The sequence below is a fragment of the Camelus ferus genome, chromosome 22 (genome assembly GCF_009834535.1).
Source record: "Camelus ferus isolate YT-003-E chromosome 22, BCGSAC_Cfer_1.0, whole genome shotgun sequence".
In the NCBI taxonomy this organism is placed as follows: Eukaryota; Metazoa; Chordata; class Mammalia; order Artiodactyla; family Camelidae; genus Camelus; species Camelus ferus.
The window spans coordinates 22,244,473-22,264,009 of NC_045717.1; the positions used below are offsets into that span (position 1 = coordinate 22,244,473).

General features: G+C 52.6%; 1 protein-coding gene across 3 annotated transcripts; it reads left to right on the forward strand.

The window, feature by feature from the left end:
- Nucleotides 1-957: 957 nt before the first annotated feature.
- Nucleotides 958-4,210, forward strand: CLEC4G (C-type lectin domain family 4 member G). Of its 3 annotated transcripts, XM_006177530.3 has the most exons (9): nt 958-1,080; nt 1,376-1,477; nt 1,803-1,856; nt 2,049-2,111; nt 2,274-2,378; nt 2,703-2,792; nt 3,015-3,163; nt 3,281-3,396; nt 3,675-4,210. In XM_006177530.3, exons 1-9 carry the CDS (start codon nt 1,026-1,028, stop codon nt 3,811-3,813), a joined length of 873 nt encoding a protein of 290 aa, XP_006177592.1. In that variant the 5' UTR covers nt 958-1,025; the 3' UTR covers nt 3,814-4,210. The 3 variants fall into 3 exon arrangements, with proteins under 3 accessions (XP_006177592.1, XP_032322208.1, XP_032322209.1); XM_032466317.1 differs by lacking the exon at nt 2,703-2,792; XM_032466318.1 differs by lacking the exons at nt 2,049-2,111; nt 2,274-2,378.
- The last annotated feature ends 15,327 nt before the right edge of the window (nt 4,211-19,537 follow it).

Here is a 19,537-nt window from a genome sequence, read left to right on the forward strand (position 1 = left end):
ACTAGCAGCTACCTTGTATGGACCCCTTCACCTTACTTTTTAATTATGTTCATTATTTGCTGTCTGTCTCTCCCTACCCCTTACTGGAATGTTAACTCGAAGAAGGAAGGAATTGGATTCTTTGGGACATCGATGCATCCCCAATTCCTTGATGGATGCCTGGTATATGGTAGGTGTCCAGTATTAGTTGAAAGAATGACCTTTGGTGGATTTTGTGCCTGGTGATGGCATCGAGACTTGTTGTGCATAACCTTATTTCTTTATCACAACATCCCTTGGAGGAAAGTCCTGTCACTGCCCTCCTTTGCACAGAGGAGAAAAACAGAGGCTTCTAGAAGCTGCATATATTACCTTATGCACCCACACAATAGGAGAGTCCAGAGGCTTAGCTGACCACAGTTCAACAATCATCTGTGTTCTACCTTCTGGATGAAGAGGATTGAATGGTCAGGGTCAGACGTAGCCCCTGGCAGGCACCTGCAGGGGAGTTGAGGAGGGAAACTGAGCTGGTATGGGTGGGGGCATGCCTGAGAGGGTTTTCTCAGGGACCCACAGGGAGCGGTCAGAACTCTGCCAGGTTCAGCCTGTCCCTCTCAGGAGGAAGGCCAGGATCAGACCTATAAGAGATGAGGACCAAGCTGCAAAGTGAAGCCCCAGCACAACCTAGAGATTGTCACTGGATTGTGTGCCTGGTGACTGTCGGGACTGGGATAAGTGGCCTGGAGATGCTGCTACAGCAACCAGGCCAGGGAGGCTGGAAGCGCCACACGCACACGCACACGCACACACACACTTCACTTCCCATCCCTTCCACTTCCTCTGTCCCCCTCAACTCCCCACTTCCCCACCCCACCCAACACTGACTCCAGCCCAGACCAGCAAGGGCCCATCACTGTGATTGGTCACTGGGTTCCTGATACTGAGAACGGACACTCAGGAGATGGGAAGGAAGGGAGAGTGGGCGGGGTGGAAGGAAGGATGGGGCTACATTTACATCTTTGCCCAGAGCTGGGCGCCTGCTCACCATGGACACTGCCGGATACAGCAAGTGGGATGGCAGACTGCAGGAGGTCCCTGGAGGTATGAGTCAGGGGGTCCCTCTCTGGCCGGTGGTTTGGGGTTTGATGGGAGAAGGGAAAGAAATAGCCAAGAGAGGGCCTAAGTAGTGGGTGTGGGAGAGACACCACATGCCAGAGAGCTAGTTGGACTTGGATTCAGATTCCAACTCTGCCACTGAGCGGCTGTGTGACCACAGGTAAGTTACTGTACCTCTCTGAATCTGTTTCCTGAGAGGAACCCAAGCTTCTAGGGCTCAGTCCTCGAGCTTGGGATCCTGGTACAGGAGGGACTCAGGAGTCCATCTGTGTTATCTCAGGGCACTGGGGACGCTGGGGACAGAGACCCCTCTTCCTGGCCCTGACTCTCGTGGTTGTCACAGTCCTATGGGTCCTCATTCTGAGCATCCTATTTTCCAAGGGTGAGTGACGGATGATGGGGGAGTTTATGTCCAGCCCCGCTGGCAACACAGACCTTCCCTCTGCCCCAGGGCACATCAGCCAGTTCCCGGATCCCTGCCTGGCTCTGAGTGTGAACACGTGTGAACAGTTTGTGTGCACTTACATGTGTGTGCATATGCACGAATGAATGTGTGTGTGTCCCAATGTGTATGTCTCCTGTCGCTGTGTGTGTACCGACATGTGTGCTACACGCCTCCCTGCCCTCTCTCTGCATCCCATGATAGGGGTCCCCGCAGCCCCTCCCCTGGGCGAGGGGAGAGTTCCCGAGTTCCCCTCTCTCCGCAGCCTCCACGGAGCGCGGGGCGCTGCTAGGTCATCAGGACCTGCTGAGGACAAACGGTGCGTGCAGAACAGGGGCCCTTGGGTCTCCGGGGTTGCAGGGCGGTAGGGTCTTGGGCCCTGCCGACCAGGTGGCGGGTGAGTGGGTGGGGACCCCACGGTCCGCGAGGCTGGCCCCTCAGTGGGGCAGGGTGTCCCGTGAGTCTTCCAGGGTGACCTGGCGTGTGTGGGTCGGACGGGGAATCATTCCAGCTTCGAAGCAGACAGCGGTGCTGGGTGCCTTGAAGGAGGATGTCCGAGCCTGCAATAGCTGCTGTGAGACTCGTGGGCCGAGGGCATGGGGCTCATGGCGGGAACTGGAGGTAGCGAGTGGAAGTGGGGCTTGTGGCAGCTGGGGGCGGGGCTCGAGGCGGCTAGGGGCGGGGCGGGGCGGGCTGGTCTCAGAAGTCCCGCCCCCAACCTCGCCGTCCTTCCCAGGCCTGGGGACGCAGGCGCAGCTGCAGACCCTGCGCACCCAGCTTGGGGAGGCACAGACCAAGGTGATCCAGCAGGAGAGCGCCCTGAAAGAACTGAGCGAGCGCGGTGAGGGCGGAACATGCCACGACCCTTGACCTCTCACCCCGGTTCTTACCCGACCCTTGATTCACCTCCGGATTCCTCTGTAACCCCCACACTATCCTGTGATCCTGACCATTGATCCCAATCGTGTCCCCCATCCTGACTCTGACCTTGACTGCAACTCCTAACCCCAACCAAACCGGGCCCTACCCAGCTACAACAGTCTTTGACCGTGATGTCATTCTTGACCTTGATGCTGACCACGGACGTGGACGCTGACCTTATCTAATCATGACCCTACTCTTGACCGTGGTCCTAGCTATAATCTGGACTCCCTTTACTTGGCAGTGGCCCAGGGCTTGGCTGAAGCCGGTAGAGACCGTGAAAACATCCGCACTGAGCTGTTCCGGACGCTGGAGGGAATCCGGCTCGGGAACAGTGAGCAGGATCCGGAGGCAGGGAGGGGAGAGGGGAGAGGGGAGAGGACAAGTGGGCCCTGCCTTTAGGCCCCCGGATTTCCTGATCCGCCCGGTCCCGCCCTTTGACCTTGGCCAGGTCTCAGTGGCTCCGCCCCTAGGCCCTAGGGTCCAATCACCCCCTCTCCAGTCCTCTCCGTCTGCTCCACCTGGGAGCACCTCTTTGACCCTCGCCACCTCGCAGGCTCCTGCAAGAAGTGCCCCAAGTCGTGGCTGCCGTTCCAGGGCTCCTGTTACCTTTTCTCCCCGCTGCGGGCCACGTGGGTGGAGGCGCAGCATAATTGCGAGGGCGCCGGCGCGCACCTGGTGATTGTCGGGGGCCTGGATGAGCAGGTGCGCAGCCCCGGTGGTCCGAGGGGGCAGACGGAGTTCACCTGAGGGGGCGTGGCCCGGAAGGTGGCGCTGGCGGAGCGGGACTGACTCGCTGGCTCAGTCTCCTCTCCTGCCCAGGGTTTCTTGAGTCGGAACACGCAGGGCCGCGGTTACTGGCTGGGACTGAGGGCAGTACGCCGGGCGCGCAAGATCCAGGGTTACCAGTGGGCGGACGGAGTCTCGCTCAGCTTCAGGTGAGGAAAGGGACTCGGAGAGGCTGACAGCTCCGATCCTAGGGGAAGTGCCAGATCTCAGGGCCTCCTTAGGGGTGGGCCGGCTAGATTTCAGGAACTTCCTGCAGGTTAAATTCTGGGATTAGAAAGTTATATCCCAGACTCGTGCTTAGGTTAGACCTTCAAGATGTCTAGGTTACCTAAACAGTAAACAGGATAGACCCGGGAAAGCTGGACCCCAGGGCCATCCTCAGCCTAGCTCCCAGCACCCCCCCCCGCCCCCCGCCAACCCACTGCAGCTACTGGAATCGGGGGGAGCCCAATGACTCTCTGGGGCGCGAGGATTGCGTCATGATGCTACGCACGGGGATGTGGAACGACGCACCGTGCGACAGCAAGGACGACAGCTGGATCTGTGAGAAGAGGCACCAATGCTGATTTTGCCCAGTGCCCCAGAGCCTCGCCCACTGGCACTTGTCCAATCGTCTGAGCTGCTCACCGTCCTGGCTCCACGCACTGCCATCGATCCCCAGCACCCCGTCTACGGAGAACCACCCCACCACCCACAACCTAGGACTATAACTGAGCTCTGGAACTTCTGCTCCAACCTCTGCAATGCTCACATGTGGATATAACCTAGTTTCCACCCACTGCAAAATCTGGGCTCCTGGGCTGGGAATCTGATCCCCCCCCCCCCAGAAACTGCCAGATGAAGCTGTTTGGTTTACTTGCATTTTACCCCAAATGGGACGCCTCACAGATGGGCATTTTGTGAGCTTTCTTTGCGGCCACAGCCGCAGCCGTAGGGAGCATCAGTAAATGTTTGAGAAATGAATCTTGGCTCCTGACTCTGGCCAGCTGTTCTAAGGTTTATCTCAGAGACCCTGATATAATCCCTGTGAGTGGCCTTGAGCTCTGTAAGTGACCTTCAGGGCCTAACATGCCCCCAAAACTCAGTGACTAACCTGCATTGGGCCATGACGGCTGTAGGGCAGTGGGGACACGGGAATGAGTCAGACCCCATCCTTACCCTCTGGGAACCTCCTCATTCTGGTCTAGCTGGCATAGGAACAATGTGACCAGTGACTCGACTGAGCAATGCATGAAGGAGTGACATGTGATGAATTTGGAGGGACCACTTGTGTCCCCAGGGAGAGGACCTGTGCTGAGATACTGTAGCAGTGGCCCTGTTCGTTGAGGAGACTGTCACCCCATTGTGACTATTATAGGCAGCCTGGCACAACGCCCTGAGATGTGTGAGAGGGGGGCTGCCTGGATGAGCAGGTCCCTTCTGTCTTGGGCACCTGGGTTCTGGGGGTGTTGAGGAAATACATCCAGAGAAGATGGACTTTCGAGGAAAAATGGGATTTTAGCACGTGAGCTGGGGAGGAAGGGCTTTGTAGGCAGAGGGTGTTGGGAAGGGCAGGGCATGGCTGAACCCATTTGTGGGGTGTGGGGAGCACACAGCCTGGCTTTATCGACTGGGGACTTTTGATCTGAATTTACCCTGCACTCCCAAAGCTCCTTGCTCCCTTCTTGGGGACCTGAGGGCTCTCCCAGAATTTCCAGTGGAGACAGATCCAACTGAGCGGAGTGACAGGCTAGCAGTTTTTAGATTTGGGCAGAGCTGAGTCCAAAACCAAAGCTGCTGGGAGACCCCAGGCTGCCGAGCCCTGAAAGCATCCACGGAGTAGGAAGAGGAGGGAATACCACCCAAACTGTCTGGCCAGGTGGAACCTTTCAGGCACTGACCAGGTCCAGACAGATAACTTACCTAGTGGACTGTTGCCTAGACTGATGGGTTTCCAGACAGTCCACTTGGAGGAGTGTATGAGTCTCCCACCGGTTCTGTAACAAATGCCCACCAACCTGGTGGCTTGAAACAATACACACCTATTCTCTTCAAATCGTGGTGGTTGGACGTTCCAAATTAATTTCACTGGGTCAAATTCAAGGTGTCACCAGGCTTCCTCAGAAACTCTAGGGGAGAATCTGTTTTCTTGCTTTTTCCAGCTTGTAGAGCTGCTTTCTTCACATTCCCTGGCTCCTGGCCCCTTCTTCCATCTTCAAAGCCAGCAGGGTAACATCTTGCTTTAGTGGCCACATTGCCTTCTTTTTCTGAGTCAAATCTCCCTCTGTTTCCCTCTTATGAGGACACTTGTCATTGCATTTAAGACCCACTGGACAATCCAGAATGATCTCCTGCCACCCCAAGTGAGTGCAGATGCCACCCACAGATTAAGGGCACAGTTTCTAACAAGCCCGCCCTCACTGCAGACACCAGTCACAAGTTTGGGGGTCCCCAGCCCACCCACACTTCTGACCAACTGACTACAAATTTGGAGGTTCTCACAACTCCCCATTCAGGCACCATAATTTGCTAGAGTGATTCACAGAATTCAGGAGAGTGCTATTCTTATGCGGACTGTTTTATTATACCAGACACAAGTCCAGACTAGCCAGATGAACAGAACCATGGGGTGAGTCCCAAACACAGAGCTCCTGTGTCCTGTTCGGGACAAGTCACCCTCCCGTCACAGTCACACATTCACCAGCCAGCAAGCTCCTCTGAGCTTTGGTGTCCAGAGTTTTTATTGGGGTTTGATTAGGAAGGCACAGCCGATCAAATCATTGGCCACGTAACTGCACTCCATCTCCAGCCCTACTCTACTTTCCAGAGGCCTGCCCCTCATTTCAGCCCCACCCTGAGCCATCTCCTCAGTCTAAACTCAGGTGTGGTCCAAGGGGGCCCCATGAAAAACAAAGACACTCCTATCATTTGATCAATCCCAAGGGTTTAGATGCTCCCTGCCAGGAGCCTGAGACAAAAACCCATCAGATTCTTTACTATACAACATCTCCCCATCTCTAAATCTTTAATCACATCTGCCAAGTCTCTGCTGCCATCTAAGAGGACAACTTTGGGTACCATTGTGCAGGCTAGCACAAGCCATCACCAGCTGACAAGCAGCCTCACAGGTGAGGCAGGAGCTAGAAGAGCTGCCCAGTGGCCTAAGTGCTTCGTGGGCTGAGTCAACGATGGCCTGCAGGGCTCATCCCTTCTACTCGAACTCACAACCACATGGAGACCCCTGGCCAACTGGAGGGCAACAGAGACAGGCTTACAGTCAGACTGTCTGCCTATCAGGTCGACAGCAGACAGTCTGACTTCAAGCCCAACTGACAACCTCAACAGCAGAGCCCCTGATGGGTTGGAGTGACAGACAGGTGCACAGGTGGGTGGAAGAGGCCCAGACAGCATCTCTCCTGAGGATGCAGCTAAGTGAGAGCTGGCTGCAGCTGAGGCAGAAGAAAGGGTCCCCAGAGTTAAACAGAAGCCACCTCAGGATTTTCCAAAGACCTGGCTCTGGCCAGAGCAAGCCCTCTGGCCCATGGTACCCTAGGCTCAAACACTGGGGTCCAGGGCTCAAGAGAGCAGGGTGGCTGGCCTAAAGATACTCGTTATGCTCTCGGCACTCCTTGTCAGCACACAGACACGGATTCCTGGCCATCTGGTTCCAACCTGCCAGCATCAGGCGGATACGTGAAGACCCTGAATGGGGGGGTCAGGGTCAAGTTCCCCCCTCTCTGGCTTCTTGGCCCCAGTCCCTCCCCTCTCCTAGATCAAACCTCCTTGAGAAGAAAGGAGTCCCTGGGGCCTAACCCTCATCCTGGAACAGATGTTCACCTTTGTTTCGGCTTTTGTTTTCCTGGAGAATCAGTCTTGCCAGGAAGATTTTATTCTAAAGGCTGACAGGTGGACAGAAAGCCTGTATGTGGAGAAGTCCTGGGAGGTTTCTCCACGTGCCTGGCTGAGCCAGATCAGCAGTCTCAAACACAGACCTCCTTTCCTGGAGACCCTGGGGGCTGAGAGAGCCTCATTAAATTGGAAAACACCTGGAATTTCCCTGAGACACAACAGCATTGCTGAAAACACCATGATAATCCTATAGCCGACAGAGTGCTGGTGCCCCCAAAGATGTCCATGCCTTGATCTCACAAACCTATGAATATGTTACCTTCCATGACAAAAGGGACTTTGTAAATGTGATGAAATTAAGGGCCTTGAGGTGGGGAGATTGTCCTGGATTATCTGGGTGGACCCAATGTCATCACAAGGATCCTTAAAAGTGAAAGAGGGATGGGGGGAGATGCAGGGAGAGAGACGTGACTACAGAATGATAAGAGAGACGTGTTACAAGAAGGACCAGATTCTCTGCTGCTGGCTTTAAAGGTGGAGGAAAGGACAACGAGCCAAGGATGTGGGCGGCCTTTGGAACTGGAAAAGGCGAGGAAAACCACCACATACTTATGAGAATGACCAACATCTGGAACGCTGACGACACCAAATGCTGGTGAGGATGTAGAGCAACAGGAACTCTCATTCATTACTGATGGAAATGCAGAATGGTTCTCCCACTTTGAAAGACATTTTGGCATTTTCTTACCAAACTAAACATCTTATGATATGATCCAGTAATCCAACACTTTTGTTCTTCACCCAAAGGAATTGAAAATTTATGTCCACACCAAAGCCTGCACATGGATATTTATAGCAGCTTTATTCATAATTGCCAAAATTTGGAAGCAAGCAATGTCCTTGAGTAGTTGAATGGATAAAAAAAAAAAAAACTGTGGTCCATCCAGACAATAGAATATTAATGATAAAAAGAAATAACTATCAAGCCATGAAGAGACATGAGGGAAACTTGAATGCACATCACTGGGTGAAAGGAGCTGACCTGAAGAGGCTGTGTGCATACTGCATGACTCCAGCTCTTTGGCATTCTGGAAAAGGCAAAGCTATGGAGACAGTAAAAGGATCAGTGGTTGCCCGGGATTAGTGGGGAGGGAGGGATGAAGGGGCAGAGCACAGAGGACTTTTAGGGCAGTGAAATTATTCTGTGTGAGACCATAAGGGTGGATATATTATACATTCGTCCAAATCCATAGAATATATACCACCAAGAGTGAACCCTAATGTCAGTTATGGACTTTGGTTGATTATGATATGTCAATGAAGGTTCATAAGTTGTAACAAAGATACAGCTCTGGTGAGGGATGCTGATAAAGGCGGAGGTTGTGCCTGCGTGTGTGGGTGCAGGGGATATATGGGCAGTCTCTGCCTTCTGCTCAATTTTGCTGTGTACCTAAAAGTGCTCTTAAAAAATAGTCTTAACAACAATGAAAGGCAAGGCAACAGATGCCCCCCCACCCACCAATCCAAGCCTTCAGAAGGATGCTGCTCTGCTGACACCTTGACTTTGCACCAGGGAGACTGGGGTCAGACTTCTGATCTCCAGAACTGGGGGATAATGAATTGATGTTGCTTTAAGCCACTAGGTTTGGGGTCATTTGTTACAGCAGCCACAGGAGACTAATACAGATGCTTACCTGGAGCTCACCCATATCCGCCTCTAACACAGCGGCCATCTGTGGTAGTCCTTTAACATATTTTTGTTTGTTTGCTTGTTTTGGGCAAGGTAATTAGGTTTATTTATCTATTTTTTTTAATGGAGGGACTGGGGATTGAACCCAGGACTTCGCGCGTGCTAAGCACGCACTCTGCCCCTGAGCTACACACTCCCCACCTTTAACATCTCTTTAGCACATCTGTAAGAGCCTGTGACCCAGGCTGGGACCTGGGACCTTTTACCAGAGTGCGCCATTTTACATTCCACCGGCAAAGCACAAGGGTTCCAATTTCTTCACATCCTCGCCAACATTGTTATTTTCTGTTTTTTTTCTTTTTCTTTTTGGATAGACATCAACCCAGTTGATGTGATAAATTGGTGCATTTTATTGCGTATACATTATATTTCAATAAAATGGATTTTTAAAATAATTTTTAAAAAGAATTATACCTGGGACAAGTACAGACCAGCACTGCTCAAGAAAAACAGACACATTTGGCCACCCTAGTGAGGGTAAATTCCATGTGTGTGTTGTTAGGTGAGGGGAAGGTTATAGTTAGATCTCCAGCGGTGATTGCCATGTTATGGGTGTTTTAACACCCATAAAAGTTTATTAAACTTTCATGTTTATTACAGGTGATTCCAGTGGTTTTTGTTGAGTTGAGTTACTTATATAGGTGATAGCAGCCTGGGTCTTTGGACACTTTAATCAATAGAAGTTGATAAGAGGCCAAATGAGAAATTCAGGCAAGGCTTTATTGGGATTCGTGCTACAGCACCAGGGAGGCAGAACAAGTAACAGGTGCCCTTGCTCATGGCCCGAGGTGGGGGGGGCTGGCTCTTTAGCAGAGGTAAGGGGCAGATGGGTGGGGTGGGCAGGAGGCGTGGCTTAGGTGGCCTGCCCGCCCGCTGCTGGGGCTGTGTGCAGGGGTCATGTACGGTCCCCCACTTCTGCTCCACGCACCTTGGACGTGACAATTAGCTGCTAGGGATATTCTTGCACAGATCTTATGCTTCAAGTTTTCACTTCTCCTGAGTAAATACCTGGGAGTGGGAGTGGGTCAGATAGTAGCCAAGTGACTGACTTTATAAGAAACTGCCAAAGAATTTTCCAAAGTGGTTGCGCCCTTTTGCGTCCCGATACTCAGGGATGTGTTCGGGCTCTGGTTGCTTGGGGAGAACATTTTTAAGGTTTTATTTATTTTTTGTTTTAGTTTTGGGGGAAGGTAATTAGGTTTAATTATTTATTTCAACTAAGGTACTGGGGATTGAACCCAGGACCTCATGCGTGCTAAGCACGCGCTCTACCACAGAGATATTACCTCCCCCCTCCCCGCCTGTGCATTTCATTCTGTCATTTTACTCAGAAGGAAAAAAAGTAAGAAAAGTGGCCAACGAACATCGGCCTCTGGTTCACAATCTGCAGGCTGCAGTATTTAGGGGGATCTTGAGTATTTAGGGGGCTGATTACTTTGAAATGCATGAAAAGCCAGAGAGACTGAAGGGTGGATGGATGAACAGGTTTGTAATAAAGCAAATATAGAAAATGTTGATTGTAGAATCTTGGGATGGGTTTTCATTCTAAAATTCAACTTTTCTGTACCCTTGAAAATTGTCATAACGAAATGTTGGGGTTCGGGTTGTGGTTGCTGCCTTCCTGGGGTGCACAGTCGGCCAGGGAGAGGAGGAGGTGAGGAGGAGGGACAGAAAGTGATGTGCCCACGTGGTGAGATTGGAGGTAGAATGTTCTGGAAAAGCCTGAGGACTGAGGTGGGGGAGGAAAGGGGGGCCTGCCTTGGAGACTTCCAGACTCCAAGGCGGCTTGTGCTGGGAAGCAGGGGGTTGGGGGCAGAAGAGGCCCCCCCAGACGGCTCTCATCCTTTGCCAGTAGGTGTCCCCACCAACAGCCCCCTGAGTGACCAGATGACCCCACTCTCTGGGGCTGAGTCAACAAGTCAGAAGTGACATGGGAGCCCAGCCAGGGTTTCCTGGATGGAACAGCCATATCTGTCACCCCACTTTCCAAGGAAATGGCCTTGGAACAGAGTAGCCTGTCCTTTCCAACCTCCCGCCTCCCTCCCCCCAGTCCCAGGAAACCCCCTGTCATCCCAAGGCCTCTTGCCGGGTTGGCTAAGGTGCCTGGGGAAGGCCCCAGGGTGGGAATGCACTCTCCTCCAGCTCTTGGCTGCCCCTTCCTTCCCTGTCCACCGTGACACCCTCACCCCCAACTCTTGCCTCTCCTATGTCCCCAGACCCACTCCCAGATGGCTTGTATGGGCGAATTTGGCAGATGCAGACAGAAAGCTCATGGTCTAGACCTGTGCTAGCCACTCACTCACTGGGAGGGCCTGGGCGTGTGACTTGACCCCTCTTTGCCTCAGTTTCTGTCTCCATCAAGGGGAAACAGTAATAAGAACTTCACCTCCTCAGGTGCCGTGCTCAGCCGAACAATTGCCCTCAAAGACGTTCCCATCCTAATCGCTGGAACCTATGAAGATATGACCTTACAGGGTGGAAGGGACCTTGCTGCTGAGATTAGGTTAAGAATCTGGAACTGGGGAGATGATCTCTGATTATCCAGGTGAGCCCAATGTCATCACAAGATCCCTTCTAAGAGTGAGGCAGGTGGATCAGTCAGAGGAAAGGAGATAACAGAAGCAAAGTCAGAGAGAGATGGGCAGACACTACCCTGCTGACTTTGAAGATGGAGGAAGGGGCCACAAGCCAAGGAATGTGGGGGGCCTCTAGAAGCTGAAAAAGGTAAGAAAACAGATCCTCTCTAGAATGTCCCAGCGCAGGCCTGGAATGCTCTCAGGAGTCCCAGGAGGGCCATCTCAGCCCCCTGATCCCTGGGGGTGTGCTGGGGCCTGGAGGGGCTGAAGGGAGTGGGCACTGGGCCTGGAGGCTCTCCAGAAGGAAGGAGGTGGACATGCCAGCCTCTGTGTCCTATACATCCTAGGCCCCTCTCCAGGCCCTCCCCACCCCTAACAACACAAAAAACAGAACCGGCCAGGCTCCAGATCCCGAGGCTCCAAGAGGCAAAGACACAGAGCCAGCCCCTTTCCACCCCACATGCACCTGCCCCCTTCCTGTGGACCTGCTCTTCGCGTGGGTGAGGGTTGACAAGGGGAGCACGGGGCAGGAGGCGTATGTGGCTGTGAGCTCAGGGTCCCTCCAGGAAGGTCCTGCCCTCAGGGAGCTCCAGGTCCCAGGCGAGGCCCATCTAATGCAAGAGCTCAGGGCTGGGGTAAGGGGAATACAGAGGACTGGTTGAGGATGGGGGACTCAGAGGGGGCCCCTGGCCCAAACTCTGCAGTCAGGGAGGCCTCCGTGCAAACTCTCACTGCAGGCCAGCCTGGCACCCCAGGCATGGGGAGCTGTCAGTGCAAAGGCCCTGAGGTATGAGAGAGTGGTGTGAGTTCTGTGCTCTCAGGTGCCTGGGGAAGCTAGTAGGAAGTGGAGGGAGGTATCGCTGGAGAGGCTGACTGGGTAAAGCCTTTGAACTCCAGGTGGGGGAGCCATGGAGGGTTGTAAGCTGGGGAAAGTTGTGGTCATGTGTCTGCCAGAGAGGGGGCTGCCACCATGGTCCAGGAGGGAGGATGGTGACTGGGGGTGGAGTCGTGGAAGAGGAGAGGCAGGACCCATGAAAAGATAAGGAATGTGCAGGGGTCGGGGGAAGGGGGGCAGAGCTCAGTGTTAAGCATGCCTGAGATCCTGGGTTCAATCCCTAGGACACTATTACAAATTTTGAAAAGAATTAAAAAAAAAAAAAAGATAAGGAATGTGGGCAGTGGGGGCGGGGAGGAGGCAGGGGATGACAGGCATCCCTGTGCTCAGTTTGGGGCGGTGGCTGCATCTGGGCTCACTCCGCTTGTCACACCAACCTCCTCAATGCTCTTCCAACACACCCTGCACCACCAGCCCAGCGGCTCCAAGGCGGCAGCCATGCAGGGCCTTGCGGGCTGTTCTTTGCCCTTTGCACATGCGGTTCCCTCTGCTGGGGTCCCCAGCCCCCTCTGGTCTGTGAAGGCTGGCTCTCCTATCCCCTGCAGGGGTCCCAGCTCAAACATCAGAGAGCCTTCCCGCATCACCATTTAAACAGCACCTCTGCCAGCTCTCCTCTTATCTGCTTTATGTCTCTCCCTGGCAGTCATCGCCACCTGACATTTGACATCAGATCCAAGGGCAGAGATTTTTGTCCGGCTCATTCACCACAGCAGCCCCAAGTGCCCAAGACAGTGTCCAGCATCTCATTGAATGAATGAGTGAGTGAGTGAATGATGGTGATGAAATAAAAATTCACATTTTAGGGCAAGATAAAACAAAATAAACATAATCTTTCCCTCTGCCCTCTGGCCTCCGCCCTCGCCTAGTGGCACTAAGCACCTGTATTGCGGTAACCAGACTCCCCAGCGGCAGGAATACCCGCCCAACCATAGAGAGCAATTGTCTTCTTCTGGAGCCGGTCGTGTAACTCCTTGAAAAGTGACATTTTTTCTCAGTCCTGTAAGGGGGTCACGATTGATCCAGGAAAAAAAGGTGAGTGTGGGAGGGTGGCTGTGTCCCAGGTCTCAGCTGAGTCCCTGGGACGTGCTCCTCCAAGTCAGGGTCCTTGGCTTCGTGCAGGAAAGAATTCAAGAGCGAGCCATAGTTGAGTAAAAGTAGATTTATTCAGAGGTGCCCACTCCCTAGACAGAGAGCGGGCCGTCTCAGAAGGCGAGAGAGAGAGTGCCCGTGAGGTGCAGTGTTGCTAATTTTCATATGCCAACAAGTGGCAGGATTATTCCAACTACTTTGGGGAAGGGGCTGGGATTCCCAGGAGCTGGGCCACAGCCCACTTTTTGACCTTTCATGGTCAGCCTTGGAACCGTCATGGTGCCTGTGGGTGTGTCATTCACCTTGCTGGGACGTTACAATGTGTAAAATGAAGCTCAGGGTCTGCTGGAAGTCAAATCTCCAGCCATTTTGGGCCTCAAGGTCTACTGGGAGTTGAATCTCCCGCCATCTTGGTGGTAATTGCTGTGTCATTGCTTTAATGGCCGCGCCCTGCCCCCTTCCCTCCCGTCTCACGATGACCCACCACTTGCCTCATTCAGGCAGACATCTGTGGTGAACTTTGTGTACAACACAAATATGTCATTTCCCTTAAAGATTGTGGTTGGTGCAGAACAGACTGGTCAGCAAACCTGGGGAGGTACTGGGCCACACCTAATGGAAGTTCTTAGCTGAAGTACTTACTTGTAATTTGCTTATATTTCAAGATTATAGTTTCTTGTGTTACGGAATATGTGGCTGAGCCTCAGGTAAAATTAATCATGGTTAGGCGACTTGAAATGTTGGAGCAAATGTTTAGTCCTGTGGGATGAATGATTGCAATAGTGTAAATGTAGCTATGGGGAGAAGCCACAAGAAGGAACCATTCCCTGGATCATAACAGACAAATAGGATGGGTGGTCCAGAGGCTTTGGCTCCTGTTAACAGGGTCTCATTCAGTAATAGCATAATGAGGGTTCTTGGACATAGAAAACAAACTATGGTTACCAAGGGGGAAAGGAGGGGAGGGATAAATTAGAGTTTGGGATTAACAGATGTACACTATTGTGTATAAAAGAAATAAACAACAAGGACCTACCACATAGCACAGGGAACTATACTCAATTTCTTTTAGTAAGCTATAATGGAAAAGAATCTGAAAATATGTGTATTTATGTATGTGTATGTATAACAGAATCACTTTGCTGTACACCTGAAACTAACTTTATCAACCAACTACACTTCAATAAAAAAAATTTAAAAAATAGCACAGTGAGGGTCCTATCAACAAAGTCTTCTCCTGCCGTGGGGATGAGCATTGCCAGCACCATGGGACAGATTGCTCATGAAAAGCCTCCCAAACTTTGGTGGACATTCAGGCTGAAAGAGAAAGGATTCTAAAGTAAAGAATGTTGCCCGCTATCCAGTTCTGCAGGAATCAAGTCATTAGCCGCTGCAGTCAGTGACCTGCAGTGACCCTGTGAGGAATTCAGGGCGAAGATGAGAACGAGGCACTTTGTGCTCTGGAGAAATTGGCAGAACTGGCCCTCAGGCAGTTAGGTATTTTCAGGAGACAATTTTAGGAAGACAGTTTCTTGTGTCTCCCCCTACTTAGAAAAGCACTAAGACCATGAAGAAGATGTCTGTCCCTGGAGAATAGCAGGACCCTTCTACCAAGACAAGTGCTTGATTGCACGAAGCCCCTCTCCAAAATCATGTCTATACTGGCCTCCCCCTTTCCCTCTTTGGAACAGTCCTCAGAGCTCTCTCAGAGACTGTTTCCTAGGTTAGAATCCTCCATTTGGCTTGAATCAATTTTTCCATGTCTTTCTTAGATTGACCCTTGGTGAATTTTTTTCGTCGATAAGAGTGAATCAGTGCGTGAACAAAGGAAACTCAGGAGATGCATGGGACTGAACACGGAGAAATCAGCAAGGACTGGGGTGATGGAAGCCAGCGGTGGTGCAGAGGTGGAGAGAGGTTTCCAGAGGGGAAACTGAGGTCTGCAGGGTGAGCAGGAGGGCTGCTGATGGGAAGGGCCCGGCTTCTGTCCATCAAGCCCTCCTTTGAAACAGCTCTGCAGAAGACCGGCAGAGGGCGCACATACACGTGCGCGTCTGAATGTACTTCTGTGTGTGTGTTGCCTGCGTTGTGTGTCTCTGTATGTCTGTGCATTTGTGTATGTTTCTGTGCATTTATATGTGTGCATACGATTATGTTGTGTGTGTGTAGCTGTGCACGTTGGGTGTGTCTGTCTCGTATCTGTAGCTCCCTTGTAATGTGTCTGTATCTGTGCGTTTATGTTGTGTGTACCTCTGTGATTCCGTGCACCCGTGTCTGTGTGTATCCATGTGTATGTGTTGTGTGTGTGTGTGGCTTGGCGATGTCCTCTGGTCTGTATCTGTGTGTGTGTTGTGTAGATGTCTCTGGGTCCTGTCTATGTGCACGTGGTGCTTGTGTGGTTTTGCGTTGCGAGTGCTTCTGTGGTTGGATTCTGTTGTGTCTGTGTGTCTAAATCGTTGCGTGCGTGTTGTACGGATGTCTCTGTGTGTTTGTGCTTCTCTGTTGTGTCTGTGTGTGTGTGTTGTGCATGTGTCTGTGGTTCAGTTGTGCAGTGCCTGTTGGGGGGTGTGTGTGTGTTGCTGTGGGTGATGGTGTTGCACTACTTCATGACTGTGTGTGTGTGTATCTGGGTGTCTGGGTGTTAGGGGTCCCCACGCCCCACATCCCTCACCCGAGTGAGTCACAGTAGCTGTCACTCAGGCCCAACCACAGTTCTTTGGAATTCCTACTTCCCCACAGTGCTGGAGGAATGCCAGGGAGGAGCTGATTGTGGCCCCTGGGCTTCCGGGTCCAGGAGTCCAGTGCCTTCCTCTGCAAGGGAAACTGAGGCCCATGGAGTCCGTGTAAGTCACATGGTCAAGGTGGGGGATGCTGCAGGACCACTGGCCCCTCTCCGGGGCCTGGGTCCTCTGGGAGAGGAGAGCGTGGATTTCCCCTGGCTGTGAGGGGATGGGTGCCAGCTCATGATACTGAGCTTGCAAAGCCCCACGGGAGGATCTGTGGCAGCTGAAACATTTAGATAAAAATCCAGCAATGGCCTCTGCTTCCCCTGGGGGTGGTCTCCCCCAGGTTTCTGAGTCCTGCAATCTAAACCAGCTCCACCTCCGGGTACCTCCAACCCTGCTTTCGACCACCTAAAATTGTCGCGGATTTCTGAACGTTCAACTCTGTTTTTCTGCTACAACATGGATGAATCTTGAGGACGTTACACTCACTGAAATAAGCCAGACACAAAAAGACAAATATTGTATGATTCCACTCACAGGAGGTCCCTAGAGGAGTCAAATCCAAGACGGAAAGTAGGAATGATGGGTGCCAGGGGCTGGGGGAGGGGGTGGGGATTCAGCATTTAACGGGGACAGAGTTTCAGTTTGAGGAGAGGAGAAATTTCTGGGATGGATGGTAGGGATGGTTGCACAAGAGTGGACTTACTGCCATTGAAAATGATTAAAATGGGAAATTCTGTGTTACTTACATTTTCACTACAATGAAAACCAAAAACCTTTGTCTTCCTCTCTCTAGAGAGTTGGGGCTTTATCTTGTTTGCACATAGTAGGGACTCAATGAACGGTTGTTGAGTGAATGAAAGAGGGGAGAGGTGATTGATCTGTCGACAGCAGATGGTGAGAGACATCCAGACAGAGGGAAACAGCAAAAGAGCGTTGAAAGCCTGAAACCAGCACCTTCTCCGCTATAAATCATGCTTCAGAGCAGTGGTTCCCAACTGGGGGTGATTCTGCCCCCCAGGGGGTATTTGCTGATGTCTGGAGACATTTTTGGAAGGTAGAGGGGTAAAAGCTAGGCAACTAGGGAGCGGAGGCCAGGGACGCTGCTGAACACCCAACAATGCACAGGATAGCGCCCCCATGATGGGGAAATCACCCTGCACCAGTGTCCACAGTGCCGAAAGTGAGAAACCCAGATTTAGAGACACCTTCTCCTGGAAGCCCTCCCGGGTTTGACACGCCCACTGCCCTCTTCCACCACACATTCACGCACCCTTCCTTTCTCCCCCTCGAAACACCGGGAGAGACTGAACAGGTGGGGTGGCGAGGTTCTTGCATCACATTTGCCTTGAGCGCCGGGCTCTGTCCCAGGTGCTGAGGCTCTGTGTTACAGCGCTGGGGAACGGCTCTGCGAGGCACCGAGGGCGGGCTGGGGTTGGGGGACGAATTGGGGTCCAGTAGGGTCAGGGCTGGGCTGGCATCCCACCCGGGAACTGTTTATGGTCGTTGGCAGAGCCCCGACTCATTCCTACAGAGTCTGGACCCAGGACTGGCCATGACTGAGGGGCAGCCCCAGGCTCAGGGATCTCCAACCCCGAAAGAAGAACCGACACCCTCGGGTCATGGCTGATATCCGCATGGTTTCCTGTTTATCCCCTAAAGTCAGTGAGAGACGTGGGTTACACCGCAGAGGGGAAGAGGGAGGGAGCGATCTGTGACAGGGTCCCACCAGCACCCAGAGTGGGGGGGTGAGACTTCACCCCCAAAACATCCTCTTGTCTAAATTGAGTCTTGGCAGGGACCCAGCACCATGTGAGCCCTTGAGCCCCATTTAGGACACGAAGAGCCAGTGGGCACCAGTGTGGACTGGGGCTGGGGTGTGGCCCGCAGAGTCCTCAGAAGCTCTGAAACACCAGACTCCATCACAGCCCCACCCTCCATCTGAAACCTTGTCCTATGTCCTCACTGCAGCCCAGCAGGACTTGTTCCAAAACTTTCTCCTCCACCTTCCTGTGTCCCCATTACTAGGACAGCCCCACTGTCCACCCAGACACTCCAGTCATCTTCCATAGCATCTTCTGAGCACCCACTCCTCTCCCATCCTCACAGTCCTCTCATCTCTAACCTACCTGCATCTCTCCATCTTCACAGCCACTGTCCCAGGCCACCTCTGGCTCCTGGACCAGATGACATCCCCCTATTGTCCCCACCAGGTCCCCACCCCCAGGCGTCCTGCTGTCTTTGTGCTCCCAGCAGACCCCAGGCCTGACTCTCTCCTCCTTAAATTGCTCATCCTCTGGCACTTGGCAAACCAGGAAGTGGGTTCGGGGCCCCACAATTAGCTCCAATCAAGGTTGAGAAGGACATTTGGGGGCCCAGAGCAAACAGCCTCAGCCCACCAGAATCCTTCGTTCAGCAGACATGTACTGAGGGCTGCCCATCTCCAGCTGGGGACACAGCAGGACAGATGAGGCAACAACAGTACCTGCTACCCTGGAGTGCACAGTCTGGTGACAATCCAGCCAGCCCCCTCCCTGCTTGGTGGGCAGCCTGGCCTAGCCCAGGTTGGGAGGCGGAATGCCAGGGAGAGTCAGAGAGTCCTGAGAGGCAGTGTCCAGCCTGAGGTGGGGAGGCAGCCCATCCAGGAGTTTGGCGTTAGGAGGTCCCCTACTGAGAACGGGGAGGGGGTTAAGGATCAGGGGACACATTTGAGGGAGGAAGAGCATGGTGTGTGATGTGTCAAGAAGTCTCTGTCAATATAAGGTGAGGTGCAGAGGGGTGTGGGCTGCAGACTCAGGACCCACACTGCCTGGGTTCAAATCCTGGCTCTGCCATTTGTGAGCTGTGTGATCTTGGGAAGTTGCTTAACCTCTCTGTGCTTCATATCCTTCCTCCACAAGACAGCATTGGTAACAAAAGCCATTTACCTCATAGGGTGGCTGGGAACATTACATGTGCTAATGCATCTCAGACACCAAGGCCGGTACCCAGCATGCGCTGCTACTGAATTAGACCGTATAACAAAATTGGCAGTATTTGGCCAGAATGTTAATTATAGGATGTGTCTTTCTTTTCCTTTTCTCCCTCAATTCCTCCCTCCTTCCTTCTTTTCCTCTCTCTCCCCACTCTTCCCAGCCACAGCAGCATAATGATTTAGTCACTTGAGTTCAAATCCTGACTCTAGTACTTACCTTCCTTCCCCACTTTGGGAAGGTGGCTTAGAGTCTTGGAACCTGTTTGTTCACCTGAGAGATGGAGATAATCGTGGCACAGACTTCACCAGGTTGTGCGGAGCATCGAAGGAGGCCATGTGTGAAACGTGGTTATCCGGGTGGCAAGCCCTTAATTAGGTCTGTGAAAATAGAAGCAGCGGGTGGGTGAGTCCACTTTCATAAGAAAGTGCCTCACCGAGTTCAACCCCTCACC

Coding starts and splice junctions, on each gene's coding strand:
- CLEC4G (XM_006177530.3), top strand. CDS start 1,026: ATGGACACTGCCGGATACAGCAAGTGGGATGGCAGACTGCAGGAGGTC. Junction 2,379..2,702: donor GAAAGAACTGAGCGAGCGCG/GTGAGGGCGGAA, acceptor TTTACTTGGCAG/TGGCCCAGGGCTTGGCTGAA. Junction 2,793..3,014: donor GGGAATCCGGCTCGGGAACA/GTGAGCAGGATC, acceptor GCCACCTCGCAG/GCTCCTGCAAGAAGTGCCCC.